This window comes from Eulemur rufifrons, chromosome 14, assembly GCF_041146395.1.
Source record: "Eulemur rufifrons isolate Redbay chromosome 14, OSU_ERuf_1, whole genome shotgun sequence".
NCBI classification, from domain to species: Eukaryota; Metazoa; Chordata; class Mammalia; order Primates; family Lemuridae; genus Eulemur; species Eulemur rufifrons.
Window position 1 is genome coordinate 11136905 of NC_090996.1, and position 20221 is coordinate 11157125.

The 20221-nt window shown below is 38.8% G+C and overlaps 1 protein-coding gene across 1 annotated transcript; it reads right to left on the reverse strand.

The window, feature by feature from the left end:
• Window positions 1–7927: 7927 nt before the first annotated feature.
• On the reverse strand, window positions 7928–19157 carry LOC138394614 (zinc finger protein 892-like). Its single transcript, XM_069486771.1, has 6 exons — window positions 19127–19157; window positions 18685–18773; window positions 16097–16223; window positions 11491–12030; window positions 11332–11406; window positions 7928–8067 (listed from the first exon to the last, which is right to left on the reverse strand). The coding sequence occupies exons 1-6, from the start codon at window positions 19155–19157 to the stop codon at window positions 7928–7930; spliced, it is 1002 nt and encodes a 333-aa protein (XP_069342872.1).
• Between the last annotated feature and the right edge of the window lie 1064 nt (window positions 19158–20221).

Below are 20221 nucleotides of genomic sequence, written 5' to 3' on the forward strand. Positions count from 1 at the left end.
CTGGTCTCGAACTCCTGAGCTCAAACGATCCATCCACCTCGGCCTCCCAGAGTGCTAGGATTACAGGCGTGAGCCACCACGCCCGGCCCCACATGGAAGCTTTGATGAGAAGGTGATGTTTAAGCTGTGATCTTTATTATCAATGCGAGATGCTAAATGAAGAACTGGTAAGAATATTTGTAGAAAATTCTAGAACAGAATGTGAGAAGGTCCTGAGGTGAGAAGGAACATGTTACTTTAAGAATGGGTAGTGTGGCTAAAGCAGCATCTCGCAAGTGTGATTGTATTTTGGGTGAAGTCCCTGAGTGCCACACAGGAGTTTAAAAGATAAGATCCAAGAAAACACATATTGATTCGAGAGGATGGAGGCAGAGAGAAGCACGTGGAAGTCAGCATGGAAATCAAAATGGAAGAGGGGCAGTTTAGTGACACACAAGGAAAATTTCACTAGTTTTCCCCCTGTAATCCAAGTTACCTTCTGGAGTTTCTGGCTGGGATTTTTTGACTTAAGCTGCAAAACCCAGCAGGAGTTCAGATTAATTTACAAGCTTTGAAGTGTTTCCTGTGGGTAATCACCATGTGACTGCCATATTGGTAAAAGATGATGCAGAGAGTAGAAATTGACCTGCATGACTTAGTGATGCTGTGGACTGCACCTCAAAGTTAGCTGAATGTTGCAGAAAATACTTTGAGATAAGCCTCACAGCCTTTGTAGAGTCATGGATAGTCTGTGTCAAGCAGCAAACCAAACATACGAAGCATTTGGACAGTTCAGTGATGTGCTCAGGACTAGAAAACATTCTCAGGAAATCCATGCTGGAAATTGATTTTCAACCAAACCTCAACAGATTTTCTATTTCTTAAGTAACTGGAGTCTTTCCTGGAAGGAGAATGCAGACACAAGGGAGACATATGTGGGCTAACCAAGGCTGTCTATGGAGACAGGATTCATTGGACCTGGACTGCTTCCTTGGCTAACAGCAACGGTTGGGACTTTTCAATCTAAACTCTGTACAACCAAGCCAGGCATGGTGGCTCATGCCTGTAGTCCCAGCTACTCAGGAGGCTGAGGCAGGAGGATCGCTTGAGCCCAGGAGTTGGAGGTTGCACTGAGCTATGATGACGCCACTGCACTCTAGCCAGGGTGATAGAATGAGACTCTGTCTCAAAAAAACAAAACAAAACACCTCTACACTACCAGAAGCCAGTAATGTTCTTTAGGAGGGATGGTAGATTGATAGCATTCATGGCTCAGATTAATGGTCTCCCTGGATTGATACTCTTTGCTTTGTAACATTTAGTTGTATCCTGCTCTGACTCCAGGCTCTGCCATGTCTAGGAGCCAATGGGATGTTTCCAGATGGGATTCAAGTACAAATTTGGAAAAGCACTTGCATGTTTTTTGCTTCCTTTCTGGCTTCTCTGCCTTCCTTGAGAGAACATGCCTAGGTTAGCTCTCTCTTAGAACCCTGCCACCACCATCAGGAAGAGTTTGATCTAGACTGCTGTAATGTGAAAGACACATGAAGGAGAGACAAGTCATCCCAGCTGAGGCCCTATTGGAACAGCCAGCCCCTCACTAATACACCAGCTGATCATAAACACATGACCAGGCCCAAGGGGATCCACAAAGCTGGCTCCAGAGCAACAGAATCACATAGGCAATCTATAAACTTATGATTATTGTCTCCAATGATACGGTTTCAGTTATTTGTTGCACAGCAAATCTGACTGATACTAGAGGATACCACGAAGATAGGAGAAGAGAATTTTAACTTAGCATCAGAATATTCCACTCAAATTAGAGGGGAAGGTTTTGAGAAAGCAATGGAAGTTAAGAGAAAGTTTTCATAGCCTTGCATTGGACATTATATGTGGTCTTAAAGCATCAAATACAATTTGAACCAGTCTTACAAGAATTTTTAAAACAAATGATATAAATTAATGAGACTGGGGAGAATATTAGGAATTGCATTTGAATCTGGAGATATGAGTTTTTGTTAAGCCAGCGGGCCATAAAATTCTCAATTACCAAGGATTCTGATGACCATGAATAATATCAGCTATGGTAAAGGAACCAAGTGAGCCTCTAACCTTCCCTTTCCAATTGTGAATCCAAGAAGTATATTGCACTTTGTAGATACTCACAAGATTAGTCAATACTAAGCACCAAAACTTTTGATTCCACACCTGTTTGACAGGGTAATAGATTTGCTAAGGAAAACCACTTTGCCAGACCATGATGCGGGAAGTGGGGGGTGCACACGAGTGTGTGTGTCCGGGAAGGGGGGGGGTTTAATGTGACAAATATTTTTATGGCATTTTTATGGTCATGGATATAGAGCCCTTTTATATTTTGTTAGGATTCAGATTCTTCTGAAATTCTGTGATGTGAATAATGTTTTGGCAAATATCAGAAAGTAAATCAAACAAAACTGAGGAGAAGGAATCTGAGTCCACATGGAGAGAAGACAGCAGCTTGGTTCCCTGAATGTTCTTACCCGGGGCGAGGGCGGGGGGCAGTCCGAATACTGCCCTTCAGGGCATGGTCTTCAATCAAAGCAGCAGTGGAGCCACTGAGGGCAGGGGATCTGGTTGGACTCCTGGGAGCAATTCTCACTGCAGACAGAGAGGGGAACCTGGGGAGAAAGATGGCATCTATGGAGATCACTAGGTTCCCCATTTTCCTAATCAGGAGAATTGGAAGCCACACTACAGAAAGGGGTGGTGTAAGATAATCTGAAAGAAACAGATCTGTTTATGTATCTACTCAGTCCACCATTCCAGAAACAAAAAATCCTTGTGGGAATGAGGATGAGTTAAGAGAACTGAGAAGACAGACATATGAGGTTTTGGGGGGCAGGGGCAATATACTTGCATTATCTTTTAATAAATGTTCTATAGAGATTATAATATAATACCATCTATAATTTTTTGTACTCTCCTTAGAGTTATTATTGAACTTCATGTAAAATATAGATACATTGAAATAGTTCCATTATTTTCTCTATGTCCCACATATTACATATACATAAATTAGAATCCTAAAAATACGTGTTAAAATGTCAGCTTTAAACCATCCTATGTCTTTTAAATAAAGTAAGAAGAAAATAAGAGTCTTTTGTTTTTATTCATATATTTACCACTTCTGTTGCTCCCCTTTCCTTTTTGTATTCAGCCAGAACTTCTTTTAGCATTTTTTGTACTGTAGTTCTGCTGGGTATGATGTATCGCAGATATTGTTTATTTGACAGGGTCTTTATTTTGTTTTCAAGTTTAGAAGATAATTTCACTGGATGTAGAATTCTTAGTTATCAGTTTATTTTTCGGCACTTTAAAGGTTTTTATTGTTTTTAGCACTTTAAGTATTTTATTCCAGTCTTCTGGTCTCCATTTTTTTTTTTTTTTTTTTTCTGGTAAGAACTCAACTCTCATTCATATAGTTGTTTCCCTTATTGTAATGTGTTGCTTTTCTCTGGTATGTTCAAGATTTTCTCTTTATCTTTGGATTTCAGGTGTTTAACTATAATGTGTCTAGCTAGATATAATGTTCTTTGTATCTATCCTGTTTAGGGTTCATTAAGCTCCTTGTTTAGTTTAAGTTTTTCACCAAATTGGGAATGTTTGACCATGAGTTATTCAAATTTATTCTGTATCATCCTTTCTCTCTCTCCTTTCCTACTGGAAGTCCAATAAAATGCATGTTATATTGTTTGATATTGTCCCACAGGTCACTAAGGCCCTGTTCATTTTACTTCTATCTTTTTCCCACTCTCTTCTTTGGATTGGATAATTTCCATTGATTTATCTTCAAGTTCACTCACTCTTGTACTATTTCCAAAAGGATTTGTTCTGTAATGTTTGGATTCAGTTGAGGGGCCACACTAGAGGATCTGGAGGGCCACATATGGTCTTGAGGCTGCAGGTTCCCCACCCCACCCCCATCATTACTGGAAGCCTGACCTCTCCTAGGAGCTCTGTTGAAAGAATCTCTCACCCTACCAGCATGTCATTCTGCTCCAAGGTACTAGATTCTTTACTCTTTGCTGGATGATGACTAAGGCTATCCTCTTGGATTCCACTCTTTGATCTCTCTCTGTCTCTATTAAATGTCTCAGACTTAACTTCTTGACATATAAGTATATTACCTTTCTTTGACCCCAAGTGCTGGAATCCCTACCCATACTCTCTTTATAAATTGAATTTGAATCTGAATCAAACAGAAATGCTATGGGGGGAAACTACTTTTGGATTTAGATCACTTCCACAGGCTACTCTCAAATCTCTCATGACCTACATACTTCCACTACAACCCAATTCTCACTACCAGTTATTAGAAACATTTAGAGCTGGAGAATAGGTTATAGAGAGAAGGAATCAGGTTACAATGTAAAAGACTATAAACACTTTGGGGCAAAGCTTTATTACATACACTTTCCACTGTATTTATGAAAACAGGAGGATGACACCAAGGGTATACAAATAAATTGTCTCTATTGTACTCTAAGTTTATCATTCATATTCCACTTTAGCAAAGAGAACAAGATAGTGTGACCCACTGTGGCTGTGTCCATACAGCATGTGTTTGCATCAAAGCCTTTCATTCTAATTTTTTTAAACTTGTACTTTCCAATTACAAATTCCAGAATATATTTCAGACCCTGAGCTTACTCCTTACTAAGAGATAATGGATGAGGCTCAGGAAATCCAACTCCTAGTATATGGCTAAATTTCCCGTGTTGCCTTTAGGTGAAGAATACGACATAACCTTAGAGCACTGTGGGCATCAAAACTTTCATCCAGGTGCTCTGGTCACGTACATATTGTGGCCTGGTCTAACTCTGACAGGGCCTGGAGCAGGGGGCATAGAATCAGAGAATTCATCTACTCTCCTGAGCATGAACAATGACACACTAAAGTTTTTAAAGATTCTTTGTCCATTAATGTAATTCCTCCTACTGAGGAAAATCCCCAAGTCTATTTAAGAGCTTCTCAGAGTCCTCTTACTCTTATTTCTTATAGTTTGTCTCCCAGTATCTCTTGGGGACTCCCTGCCACCCATTCAGAAGGCTGCATATATCAGCTGATCTCCAGTAATCAGAGCATACTTGTGTAGTATTTAGGTTAAGATTTATAAAAACGGGATTCTTTATCTCTGCCAAATTAGCAGAAGTGACATCATATGATCAGACAGCCAGAGACATCACTGAAGAAGTAACGGTTGGTTCTAGGAGCAAAATATGAATGTAGTTATTGCTGATTAACTAGCCTATGCTGTCATGTGGCTGATTAAAGCTGTGAGTAGAAATTTTTTGTATTTATGGATGTATTTTGAAAGTAAATTTGGTATGGGCACGGGTGTGACAAATGCAATGATATTATCCGCCAAAGCCAATAACATGACTTTAATTTAAAAGAGAATGAATTCTACAAGCGCAGAATGGTAGCAATACCATGTCTAGCAATACAGGTTAAAATAATATTTTATTTTATTTATTTATTTATTTTATTTCAGCTCATTATGGGGGTACAAAAGTTCAGGTTATATATATTGCCCATGCCCCCCATCCCCCCGAGTCTGAGCTTCATAAATAATATTTTATTAATTAAATTAAGGTATTGATATATCTGTTTTAATGTAGTATAGGTAACTATATTTAATAATTCTATTGATCTCCTCATTCCTAAGACTACATCTGGAATATTTTGACCAATTTAAAGGAACGTTGAAGGCCAGGCCCAGTGGCTCATGTCTGTTATCCTAGCACTCTGGGAGGCCGAGGTGGGAGGATCACTTTAGGTCAGGAATTCAGGACCAGCCTGAAGAAGAGTAAGACCTCGTCTCTGCTAAAAATAGAAAAAATTAGCTGGTTGTGGTGGCGCACACCTGTAGTTCCAGCTACTCGACAGGCTGAGGCAGGAGGATTTCTTGAGCCCAGAGGTTTGAGGTTACAGTGAGCTATGATGATGCCACTGTACTCTAGCCAGGGCGGCAGAGCAAGACTCTGTCTCAAAAAAAAAAAAAAAGAAAAAGGAACACTGACAAATTCCTTAGTAGTGAATTAAAGGATGGTAACCAGGAGTAGAAGTAAATTGTCTTGTTAAAATGACAATAGATATGATTAATCTATTAACCTAATCTCTTTATGAATTATAACTTAATAATTGGCTTTCACAAAGAATTAAACAATATTTGTTAATGGAACTAGAGATTTATCCTAGGAGAGATTTAGGGGAAACAAGATAGCTGTCTTCAAATATTTAAAGATTTCTCTTGTAGAAGGATTATTTCTATTGTGTGATGACTGAGGGCAGAACCAAGAACAATAGATGGACATTACAGGGAGAAAGTTGTATTATACATTCAATAATAGGGACAATTTTCTATTAGAACTGTCCAGAAATTTAATGACCTCCTTGGTAAAGCAGGTAAAGGCATGGGCTAAAAGTAAAGCAATACTTCTAGAAGTATTTGGCTGGAAGATAGCAAGTAGAGGCTATTATGTTGTTTGTTGTTAAAGGTATTCTATTAATGGACAGTGGGTTCAAATATAAATCCTCTAAGACCTCATCTTAGGTTCTGTGACCATATGACCTATTGTCATATCTGGTACGCACTTCTCCCCTACTGGCCGGGCGTAGCTCCTTTCCCATGAAGAAATAAAGGCAAAGCTCTGACATGCACCCCTCCCCTGGGGCCCTTTGGAACCTAATCAGAAGTATGGTTCTATGGCTACAATTTAGTGCCTGTCTTTGCTATGCCAAGAGGACTTAGATTCACATGTTTCAGCCTGTTCTTGATTGTGTGATCCCAAAGAGTTCTCAGACCAGTCATATTTGTATGCTTGAATATAAGATCAAGGATGACCAGTAATGATGGTCACTACAGTTGGTCAGATAAAGATTTACTTGAGTGGCAAATGGCAAAGATACCAAAAGCAGACACAGGAACAGATCAAAGTTGCTAAATAAAATGACGTACATCTCTATAGCTATACTACCTTAATCTGGATAGATGTGTTTACTCAACACAATCCCACCCCCAACCCCTCCCAATACACATACACACAGAAAACAACTACCAACAACAACACAACAACTGCAATATTCCTGACCTTGCACAAAAGGAACAGCTGAAAGGAAAATATAAGGAATCTACATTAGTTGTTTCTTGCTCATTCCAGCTTTGTTTATGCATTATCAGTAAGTCCTGGTCACTCTATGAACAACTTTTTATATTACATCCATGTAAAGCAAGTTTATAATCTCTTCGTATGCAATCTCCAGCAACTAGAGTTTTTCCCCTATATGTTCCCTCAGAACTCACACCAGGTGGCAGATTTCTACCTCTATTGATCTCAATTTCCTTGTCTGTAAAAGGTAGGTGACAACAGTATCTACCTAATAAGATTTTTGTGAGTATGAATGAGTCTGTACATGTAAACTGCTTATAATAGTACTTGGTATGTAATGAGCTACCACCATATTATGGCTACTGTTATTACCCTATGTCCCAGATCCAGCTTCTTAGTGGCTGGAATTACAAACTTTGTGCCCTTATCCCTTATTGCCAAGGGCCTCAGGATGCCCATAAGCTCTGTAATGTTATGGATCCAAGTTACATTATATTCATCTGTTTGTATCCTTCCAACTTGCTAGTGTGCCTATATGTACAATAAGGGCCTTTCTGACTCAAACTATGGTGTTTATCTTCTATTGGGCACACACACTACTCAAAAGACAGTGAGGACTACAGTCCATTGGCACTGACCATGACATCTCACTTGCTCCACCCATGGATAAACTACTCTTGGTTTAGACTTTCAATTTCCACATCAGTGTTTATATTTGCATGATTTCTTGCTGGAGTTACATTTCCATTTGTCATCTCAAATATAATAATTCTCATGGTACTGATCAAAAGCCTTCAATATCTTTGCAACCCATGGGCTCTCATGGGTTCTAAGTCCAAGTTTTCCATTTCCTCCTCTGCCAGCACTTCAGCAGTGACATCTGTAAAACATTTTTCAGAGATGATGAACATCTTCTCAAAAGAGGAATTGAAACCTTACCCATGGCACACAGAAAGAATGAGAAAGCTTCCAGACATTGGCTCTAGTATCTGGCAAAATCCAGTGTTCTAAATCACAAGCCTTGCCAGGATTCACCTCTGGAGTGAGTATATCACACAGTATGTAATAAGGCTGGGCCCAGGAATTGTTATGGAATTAAGAGAAAACATACAAAGCTTTATTAATGAACAGCATTTCATTCAGAAATAGTTGGTGAACCCACTACAAGGAAGCCACAGAAGGCAGAGCTGAGCCAGGAGAGGAGGTCAGACTACCAGACAAAAGAACTAAGATTGCCAGGAAGGGTGGAGGGTCTGAAGCTATAAGGACTGGAGGAATGAGCACAGGTGGAGGATGGGATAGGGGTAGTCCTGTGCTCTGTGCTTACAGAAACCAGAAAATCCACCTTGCAAAGGTAGTGTCAAGAGTCAGATCTGGGTGCAAATCCTCATGCTGTCATTTACTAGCTGTGCGACCTTAGGTAAATTATATAGTCTTTTGCTTCATCTTTTGCTCTTCTCTCAGAATCTGAGAATCCCATCAGCCTAGGTTGTGGAAGCAAACTGAATTTACTTTCAGCTTCATCCTGGGAAACCCATAAAATTCATAACTGTATGAGATATTACCACATACCATTAGAGAAAATAATTTTAGCAACTATAGGCCCAGATCTTTTCAAATTTCCTCATGATGCTATTAAAACAAACAAACAAACACACCTCCTGTTTTCCCATTGTAATCCACCATAAAACTTGAAAAGGGCCTGTAAGATTATTCTGGGGAACAGTTAATAAAAGGCGTAAAGTATTTAGGCTGGTATAGTTCTATTCTAAAGTCAGCTGAAGGGAGGAAACCTCCCCAGCAAATGGTTGTATAAAGCTGAATACTTGAGGATTTAAGGGAGAATATAAAGACAAATACAATTAACTGAACTGGTACAGATAAATGATCCATGGGCTTGAGGAGCAGAATTCTAAGGTTACCCTCTATATCTACCTAGAGAGTTCTACCCAGTAGGAACTTTGTCAATTAAAATAATTCTCCTTTGATATGCTCATCATATAGATTTTCTACACTGTGCTGGATCTCATCTTTCTCCTTCAACATGTATCCCTCCATTCATCACCTAATGTGACAGTGTCATGATGCTGATATAGGTTATAGCATAGTCATGATTTATTAATAAGATCTATGGACTCCTGGCTTTTGTACTATGTAGAAAAGCTGGTCCCGGGAATTGTTATGGAATGATGAGAGAACATAAAGAGTTTTATTGAAGAAAAGCATTCTGTTTAGAAATAGTTGATGAACATACTACAGGGAGGCCACAAAAGACAGAGAGCTGGGCCAGGAGGGCTCTCTTCAGCAAATTCTTGGATACTGGGATATGACTGAAAGGCTTTCAATGAAACCAATTTTAAGTTCCCTGAATGTAGAAGCCATGTAATAAAGAAATTACTCCATTCTCCAATGCCTAACATAGCAGATACATGAGTAAATAGCTTTGAAGCAAGATTTTGTTCATTCCTGGAAACAATTACAAAAAAAAGTGTTGACCTTTTCCTCTTTTTTCTTGGTTTACCCTCCCTCCCACCTACATCCCTTGAAGTTCTGTATTAATTCACATACACAACTAAATTTTATTATAATTTCAGGTTATTCTATGATACAAACTATACAGCTGGAGTCAAAATTTAACTCTTTGAAAGTTCCTTCCAATCACTTTCACTCATGATTTCTGGTTTGTATGTCCTCTTCTACACTTGTTTCTCACTGTTAATGTTTGCCAACATTAGGCCATGGGTAGCAAACGCAATACATGGCCCTGGTTCATAGAAGTGGTTGAGAAAACTTAAAGGGGCACATTTAGCAAGGGTCAGTCAGAGTCAGAGCAGAAGTTGGTATCAGGTAGGTCAGTGCACATGAAATCAAAGAAAGCAAAAAAGGCCCAAGCAAAGGGATCAAAAATCAGATCAAAAAGACAATGTTATATAATTAGGGAGGGAAAGCAAAAACAAAAATAAGGACGTAAAGAGGTCTTGAGAGCTAATGTTGATCTTTATCACCTTTTCATCTGCTTATAATCCTTCTGAGTCAATCAGGAGTCTAAATCAGTAGTTCTTAATCTTGGCTGAGCCTTAGAATTACCAAAACTTCCTGGTGCCCAGGCTACACCTCAGTCCAACGTAATTAGCATCTCTGCGGCCAGGACCGCAGAGCTGTCTTTTAAAGCTTCTCAGGTGATTTCAAGGTTAATAACCACTGATTTCAATGTTTGAAAACATGCAAGTAAGCAAATGGAGTGGGGACAAAGAAAAGGAGGATGTTCTGGACTTTGATTTTTTTCTCTTTTTATTTCCCTAAAGAAAACTCCTGGTAATTTTCCTCTTCGGGGGTCCTGATCTTTTCCCTTTTGGCTTCAGTTTGAAACTATTTAGAAAGCCACCAGCCTCAAGTAATGTGCATTTTGCTCCTCTGTTTAGTTTTTCTATTGATTTAAGATACCCAACTCCTTACCTTATTTCTCTGCCTAAACCAGAATTTCTCCTTCTGTGCTTTCTTAGAAATCCTCTTCTCCACGGCCTCAGCTGTATTGGTTTTGCAACTGAGATATAGTCATAGAGCCCCACTAAGTTTACTCACACACATTCTCCCTGGACTTTCCTCATCCACTCCCACTACACTTTTAATGAAAAGTATTTTCAGCTCTTCACAACTTCATCTATCCCCTGCGCCTCACCCATATCAACAATCTTCTCTCTCAAGAAGCCCTTGCCTGGTTGCCAACCCATCCAATCTTCTTTCTAGACAGTGACATTCATCTTGCTCTCAGAAGTCCACTTTCTAATGGTTATTTTAAAAGGCCATAGACATCCACATCTACTTCTTATACTCCTCCCTACATAACAACATATCAAGGAAGGGCTATTTCTTCTGTGACACAGCCTCAAATGTTCTTGTAATATGCCCCATAATACTTAGATTTGCTCAATCAGGATAGAATAATTATTTTATGAATATACTGTATTCTATTTTTCATGAATTTCTTTATGTTGATGAAAGGCTGAACGGACAGTGAAGATTTTCTCACATTTCTTACACTTGTATGATTTTTCTCCTCTATGAATTTTCTGATGTTGAATAAGAGATGAACTCTGGCTGAAGGCTTTGTCACAATCGGGGCATTTATAGGGTTTCTCTCCGGTATGAGTTCTCAGATGCTTTGTAAGGGATGAGCTCTGGCTGAAGGCTTTCTCACATTCTTTACATTTGTAAGGTCTTTCTCCAGTATGAATTCTCTGATGTCTCACAAGAGCAGAGCGGTCACTGAAGGCTTTCCCACATTCGTTACATTTGTACGGTTTCTCCCCAGTATGGGTTCCTTGATGTTGAATAAGAGCTGAACAGTAACTGAAACCTTTCCCACATTCACTACATTCATAAGGCTTTTCCCCTGTATGAGTTCTCTGATGTTGAGTAAGTCCTGACCGGTCACTAAAGGCTTTCCCACACTCTTTACATCCATAGGGTTTTTCTCCAGTATGAACCCTCTGATGTTTAATGAGAGATGAGGTGTCATTGAAAGCTTTCCCACATTCCTTGCATTTATAGGGTTTCTCTCCAGTGTGTATTCTGTGATGCTGAATGAGGTATGTACTTTGGTTGAAGGCCTTCCCACATTCATTGCACTCATAGGGCTTTTCTCCGGTGTGAATGATATGATGTTGAATAAGGGCTGAACGGTGACTGAAAGCTTTCCCACATTCATTACAATCATAAGGTTTCTCTCCAGTGTGAATTCTCTGATGCTGAATGAGGGATGAGCTCCGACTAAAGGCCTTTCCACATTCATTACATACATAGGGCTTCTCTCCAGTATGAATTCTCTGATGTAGGATAAAGGCTGAGTAGTAACTGAAAGACTTCCCACATGCATTGCACTCCCATGGCTTTTTCACTGGGTAAGCTTTTGAATGCTTAATTGGGTTTGAACTTTCCCCAATTTCATTATAATGCTCCGTAGGGTTTTTCTTGTGTTTAATTACAACTTGCCTTAAATCATTCTTCTGATTTTCTTGCTGCCTTTCTAACGTACCTTCATGTTCCCAAGATTCTATTAACGTGGAGCCCCAGCAATCATCCTTTTTAAGTCTTTCTATTATCAGCTCCCTTTCAGATGATATTTCTTCATAAACTTCCTGCTGTGAAAGGAACTCTGTAGTTTCAGGGATACATTCGGAATCTGAAATGAATAAAAAGTATAAATGTTCATGTTCTGTGTGTTAAGCGAAAGAAAACTGCTAAGTAGCATGAGAACAAAGAAAATAAAAATTATACTTATTAAAAAATATATATATATGGATGTTCTCATAAAGAGCTTCATGGCAATGGCAAATGAAGACATTTCATAGAATAATAGGGATGAAAGGATGGCTAATATAAGATACAACACAAGGTCAGACAATGAGCATGCTCTACCTACAAGAATGGAAAACTGAACAGACTAACCAGGGAAGAGGACAAGCAGAAGAATGAAAATAAATATTAACATAAAAGAACTGAGAAGGGAGGAAAAGATGAAAACACACATTGAGAATGATAAGTTTTGAAAAAGTACTAGAGAAAAAAATCACTCATAACAATACCATCTGGAGAGAATCACATTTGACTTTTAAAATAGTCCCCTTTAGTCCTTGTTTAAAGCACAATTTTTTGTTTGTTTACTGTCTACTTTAAATATGACTTTGAGTCTCCACTAGCTGAATTTCTCAAACAGGTTTTATGCATCTTTTCATCACATACTTGCTCCTGAGCTTGCTGCAATCTGGCTTCTCTCCTCATTGTTCTCATTGAAGTCACTAACCAATTATATGTCACCTAAACTCAGTGGATCCTTTTCATTCCTTGTTTAGCTCAGCCTCTCAGCAGTACCTGACACTGTTGACCATGCCTTCTTCCCGACAATGTTCTCTCTTGACTTTTGTGACTCTATGCTCTCAAGTTTTTCTCCTGATCTCTATTTCTCTGGAATTTTTTCTGCTGTTTCTTCTTCTTAAATGTCAATATTTCTTAGCATTCCACCTTAGGCTCCCCTCTTTTGTCCCTGTGCCCTCTCTTCACTATATTCTTTCCTGAAAAGACCTTATTTATTCTATGGTTTTAATTACCCTTGACCAAAACCCTTATCTCCAGCTTAGTTTTCTGTCCCCTACACCCATATATCCCACCACCTACTTCATGTATCCATTTAGAAATATCAAATTCACTATATCTACACCTTGACTCATCTTTTCCTGCAAACTGTACATTCCCAGGTTTCATCATCTAAGAAAATATCACCACCATTATTCTTGTTAATAAAAAGGCTTTAATATAAGAATATGAACTCTACCACCAAAAGGTAAATTTTCTGAGGGTAGGAATCACATTTCCTTTGATCACTGCTATTTCTTGGAGCCTATCACAGGGCCGATAGAGAGTAAGCACAAATTAAATACATATTGTTTGAACTGAACTGAACACAAATAACACGAGCAATGAGGCAACTCTGGAGGCCAGTAAGCCTTTCTTAAGATTCTTTTATCCCGTTACAGAAATGTAATCAATATTTGAGTAACATATGCTTTTAATGTTGCTGTAATTTTTAGAAATTGAAAATATGATAGTATATAAAATTTAATATATACTATGAACTATAACAATATTAGATAAATACTTTTATGGTGTTCATTATATATAAATTCCTATTCTAAAAGGTTAAATATATTAACACATTTAATCTTACAAACCCCAAAGTTTTTCTAGCTGAAAGTCAGAAACCTGAGAATCATATTGGACTCTTCCCTATACCCTACTAATCACAACAAATAATTCACCAAGTTTTATGGATTACACTTCACAAATCCTTCTCAAATTTATCCTGTACTCTCCCTCCCCACTATTGCCACCCCAATTTTGCCACCATCGTCTCTCCCCTAAACTAATCCATCAGCCTCATGATGAGTCTGCTTGTATCCTCTCTCCATGCAGCACTTTCCAGGCTCATTCAAATCTGAATATAGAAAACCATAAAGTAATTAACAGAACAAGACTCAATGATTATCCAGATATTTGAACTATTATGGCATTTAAAATAACTATAATTAATATGTAAAAGGCTCTTGTAGAAAAGGTGGACAACACACATGAACAGCTGGAGAATTTTAGCAGAGAGATGGACACTATTAATATAAGACAAAGCCAAATGGAAATGCTAGAAATGAAAAAAACATGGTAACAGAGATGAAGAATGCTTTGCTGGTATATCAGTAGACTCAATAGAGCTAAAAAAAAGAATCAGTAAACTTGTAAAGAGGTGAATAGGAATTACCCAAACTAAAACATGAAAGAAGAAAAAAGAGTGAAAACAAAACTAACAAACCAGGACAGAGCACCTAACAGCTGTAGGACAATATCAAATGCTGTAGCATACATGTAATTGGATGGAAGAAAGAAAGAGAGAATGAGAAAAACAATATTTGATGAGCTAGTGGCTAAGAATTTTCCAAAAGTAATGAGACATATCAAACCAAAGACCCAAGGGAGCTTAGAGAATCCCAAGTATGATGAAAACACAGACACACACCCCTACTTAGACACATCATATTCAAACTGGTAAAAACCAAAGATAAAGAGAAAATATTAAAAAAGACTGCTATAGGGAAAAAAAGACACATTACATACAGGATAACAAAGACAAAAATTACAGCCAGAAGACAAGAAATGACACATTCAAACTGCCAAAAGAAAAAAAAAATTGTCTTTTGATTCTGAATAATGTCTAAAAAATAAAAGGAAAGAACAAAAAAAAGGAAAAATAATTGTCACCAAGAATTCTATATGCAGTGAAAATATTTTTCAAAAATGGAGATGAAATAAAGACTTTTTCAGACAAATAAAGCTGAGAGAATTAATTACCAGTAGACCTGCACTATAAGAAATGTTAAATAAACTTCTCAGGTAGATAGTATATGATACTAGTCAAAAACCGGCCTCTACACAAGGCAGCAGAAGATACTACAGGCCAAACCAGGCCCACCACAGGCCAAATCTGGCCACTCTCATTTGTTTACATATTATTTATGGCTGCCTTCACACTACAATGGCAGAGTTCAGTAGTTACAACAGAAATTTTATAGATTTAGGTTTTATGCTTAGGTCTGTGATTCATTTTGAGTTATTTACTATATATGGTGGAAGGTATGAATTGAAGTTCATTTTTTTTTTTGCATATGGATGTCCCAGTTTTCCAGTATTATTTATTTAAAAGACTCTCCTTTCTCCATTGAATTGCTTTTGCACTTTTGTGAGAAATTGACTATATATATGCAAGTCTATTTCTGGTCTATCTGCTTTGTTCCATTGTTTTATATCTATCCTTTCACCAACACCACACCATTTTTTATTACTGTAGCTTTATAAATCTTAAAATCAATATAATGGAAGCTGCCCTTTTTCAGTTCCACATAGAATGAACTTTTACTGTACAAAAGGGAAAATTCTGAGCCCAAAGTGATCAGGGATCCCCTAAGGAATGAGGGATCTCTGAATCTTAAGCAAAATTATTACATTTTAGATGTCATTAGTTATCGAGAGAGCTTATTGCTAAGGTCTGAATGTTTGTGTCCCTCCAAAATTCATATTTTAAAATCTTTTAACCCCAAGGTGATGGTATTAGGAGGTGGAGTCTTTGAGAAGTGATGAGTACCCTTATAAAAGAGGCCAAAGAGTGACCCATCTTCATCCCTTCCACCATATGAGGACACAGTGAGAAGGCACCATCTATGAACTAGAAAGTGGGCCCTCACCAGATACTGAATCTGCTGGCACCTTGATCTTGGAATTCCCAGGCTCCAAAACAGTGATAAATAAAATTGTGTTGTTTAGAAACCACTCAGTTTATGGTATTTTGTTATAGCAGCCTAAGTGAACTAAGACACTATGTTCCAGCAAGTAGCTTGCCTTACAAAATAAGACTTCCTTACCCCAAAATACCAGGCTCCCACAATTCTCCACCTTCATCTCCATGCCCATGTACCTTTGGGCAGAATTCAGCTGTTCCACCTCCACATGGGTAAAGTCCATTTCCTCATCTTTGACTGTCATCAATTCCTGGAAGAGAAAGCACATTCTTAAACGATTTGGCAATCCTGAAGGAAGAGAACAATCTAGAGGAGTGTTTTTGTTTTTTTTTTTTGAGACAGAGTCTCACTCTGTTGCCCAGGCTAGAGTGAGTGCCGTGGCGTCAGCCTAGCTCACAGCAACCTCAAACTCCTGAGCTCAGGCGATCCTCCTGTCTCAGCCTCCCGAGTAGCTGGGACTACAGGCATGCACCACCATGCCCGGCTAATTTTTTCTATATATATTTTTTAGCTGTCCATATAATTTCTTTCTATTTTTAGTAGAGATGGGGTCTCGCTCTTGCTCAGGCTGGTCTCGAACTCCTGAGCTCAAATGATCCGCCCACCTCGGCCTCCCAGAGTGCTAGGATTACAGGCGTGAGCCACCGCGCCCGGCCCCTAGAGGAGTGTTTTTTAATCTAAAGGTTAAATCTTTATTTTAATCAAATATTCAAAAATTACTAAGTATTAGTCCATGTTAAGGAACACAATGATGAAAGCTAACATTTATAATTTACTTTTTATGTGCTAAGTTCTTTGAACTCTCTCTTGTAACAAAGACCATATGAGGGCCAGGCGTGGTAGCTCACGCCTGTAATCCTAACACTCTGGGAGGCCAAAGCGGGACAATCGCTCGAGGTCAGGAGTTCGAGACCAGCCTGAGCAAGAGTGAGACCCCGTCTCTACTAAAAATAGAAAGAAATGATCTAGACAGCTAAAAATATATATAGAAAAAATTAGCCGGGCATGGTGGCACATGCCTGTAGTCCCAGCTACTCAGGAGGCAGAGACAGAGTGATTGCTTGAGCCCAGGAGTTTGAGATTGCTGTGAGCTAGGCTGACACCATGACACTCTAGCCCAGGCAACAGAGTGAGACTCTGTCTTAAAAAAAAAAAAAAAAAAAAAGACCATATGAGGTAAGAGGTAAGTAATATTATTAACATTATCTACATATGTAAGGGCCAGATCTGGGATTTGGACCAGGCAGTCTGATTCTAAAGCTATACTCTTAACTTTTGGGCCTCTAATATATTTTACTAAATAAGCCTAATACAAATTAACCATTGAATGATAATGAAATGTTAATTACTGATTATGTTGTAGATGGAATAAGGCTCAGATATGTAATATATATTGACTCCAGGAATATTCTGAGATTTATAGAAATTCAGTTGATATTCTATGATACAGACATTCATGCTGTTCTAGTATAGGCCTCTTCTTTCTCTGTACTTAGGGCCATGACTATGCAATTTGTTTTGTTATTCTTTAGTAATTAAAGTGGTTCTGAATGAGTGAATTTACGGATTTTAAGTTGAAAATGATCAATTGTTCTAAGGAAAGATAAATATAATGATAGTCTTGTGATAATTGTTTTAAGGTAAGATACTCTATAATGACAGTCATGTGAGTATACTTTGTTAACCATAATTCATTGGAGAATACTTTGTGAAAAAGTCAGTCAATAGGTGAGAATGGCTACAGGCATAGGATTTAGAATCAGATATAACGTGGGTTCTAACCAGGGCTCAACCATTTGATGATGCTGAGCAAGTTTCCATGAGCTTCAGCTCCTTCGTCTGTGAAATAGGTATTAACCCTAACTCACAGGCCTATTTATTTGAAATAAATAAAGAAATGTTTGAAAAGTGGCTCTAAATGTTGGAGTTCCCCAGGGCTCAGTCCTTAGACATCTTCTCTTCTCCATCTACTCTTACATAACTACAATGTTATTTCTCCCTTCTGAAAACAAACAAAACAAACAAACAAACAAAATACCTCTTTGGTCTTCTCTTACTATTCCTTTCACCTCTCGCCCTACTTCTCTCCTTTCCTTTAGAGTAAAACTCTACAAAATAGTTGTCTATAGTCCCTGGCTCCAATTTCTCTCCCCCTATCTTTTGAACCCATTCCAATCCATCACTCCCACCACTCCATGAAATTGTTCTTGGCAGTCACCAGTGACCTTCCTACTTTTAAATCCAGCAGTCGATTCCCAGGACTCATCTTCCCTGACTCAGCAGCAGCATTTAACACAGCTGATCATTCCTTCCTTCAAGTGGTCACCAGAACGCCAAACTTCTGGCTTTACCCCTGTCTCATTGTGTGTATCTTCTCATCTCCTTTGTTGCTCCGTCTTCATCTCCCTGAAGTGTTGGAGAGCTACAGAACTCAGGAATGACATCTCATTTCTTTTCTATCTACACTCATTCTCTTAGGAATCACAGTCAGTTTCATAGTTTAAAATATCATCCACCCAGATTACTCCCAAATTTGAAACTCCAGCCTGGGCTCTCCCCAGAGCTTTCAGTCTCCAAGGAAAAATTACTTTGGCTCAGTTCTCCAGATGGGATCTCCTTGAATCTCTGAAACAAGATGAAGGATGGACACGAGGACACATTATGAACACCAAGATAAGATTTCAGAGGAAAGAAAGCAAACTCAAACTCACCTGGAACTCAACAGGAAGGAGCTCAACAGTAGGTTCCATTTCTTCTGTGCTCTTCTTTTGGAGAAGAGAAGCATCCTCAGTAGTCATGGCTAAAAGGAGTAGAAAATAAGCCATGAAGGAGGTAAACTGTGTCTTCCCATTTCCAGTGGGAAGAAAAGTGTTACCTGCCCTTTTCACAAAGCAAACACTATGGAATATTCTCTCATCCACAGCTTCAGAGAGAATGTGGATGAGCATAGCAGCACTGAAAGAGGAAGATGGGACTGGAAAATGTGCTACAAGGAGCCTACAAGTGATTTCCAGAACAGTTACTGTGTACTCCAGGGCCTTCTCCTGACATGTGTCTGCTTTCCTTTTTCAATCATGTGGGGGAACTTGACCTTTTCATTCTCATCAAAGATATTTCTGCTATTTCTTCCATGTTTATTTCTGTAGTTCTTACCTTCCTCAACTTCAACGATCAGATAATCCATGATCAGTTTCCCTTCCTTGTCCTGTTATTGCTATGACTTCCTCACTATTCACTATTTCAGATGAGAGGAACATGGAGTTTTCAGCAATACATAATCTATCTCCTTGTGTAAATCATCCGACTCTGCTCTGAAGCTCCCAAGAGATTGTGAGGTTTTGCCTAGCTCCAGAATGATTCTTACTCATTCTCCCTCTGTCTTCCCATCCAGGTTTATTCCTATACATTCAAGTCCAAAGGCCTCAGAAGTAATTCTACTTTGCTTGGAACCTCTATTACTGGGGTAAAAGAATCTCCATGGCTGGAAGACCATCCTCTGGAGTACGAGATCAGTCACTACATGTTGCACTAAGGTGTGAACTAAAAATCTTAAGTTTTCTCCTTGCCAGCTGACTGAATGGACCCCATCTTGGCCAAGGGGATACCCTAAAACTGAGTTGCTGACCATGAGAAGAGAGGTCAGACATGCTCCCCTCCCTTCTTGTAGATAGCCTCTGTAAGTCATGAACAGGCCTAACCCTATGGAAGACAAACCTGCAGGGCCTCAATTTACATAACAAATCATTGAGTTTGAGTATGACCAGTGGCTTGTCTCTGATTAACAGACTTCCTTATCTTAACTTAAAACATTCCAAGCATTTAGACAAAGCTTCATTTCTTTAGCCAATTACAAATCAAAAGAGTTTATACTCATCTATAACCTATAAGCCCTTGCTTTGAAATGTCCCACCTTTTTGGGCCAAATCAATGTATACCTTACATGTACTGATACTTTACCTGTAATTCCTGTCTCCCTGGAATGTATAAAACTGTAACCCAACCACAGCGAGTCCACTTGCTCAAGGCTTTTTGGGTGAGGCTCTAGTTCATAGTCCTCAAATTTGGCTCGTATTAAACCTCTTTAAGTTATCTTACAAAGTTTGGCTTCTTTTCTGTTGACAAAGGCAACCAGGAGGACGTCAGGACAGTGAACCTTGGGCCTCAGTCACACACCCGGTTTCAGAACCTTCAGAAACTCCTATGAGACTCAAAAGCACACAAGTGGCCATAACGTGGCCTGCCTGTAAT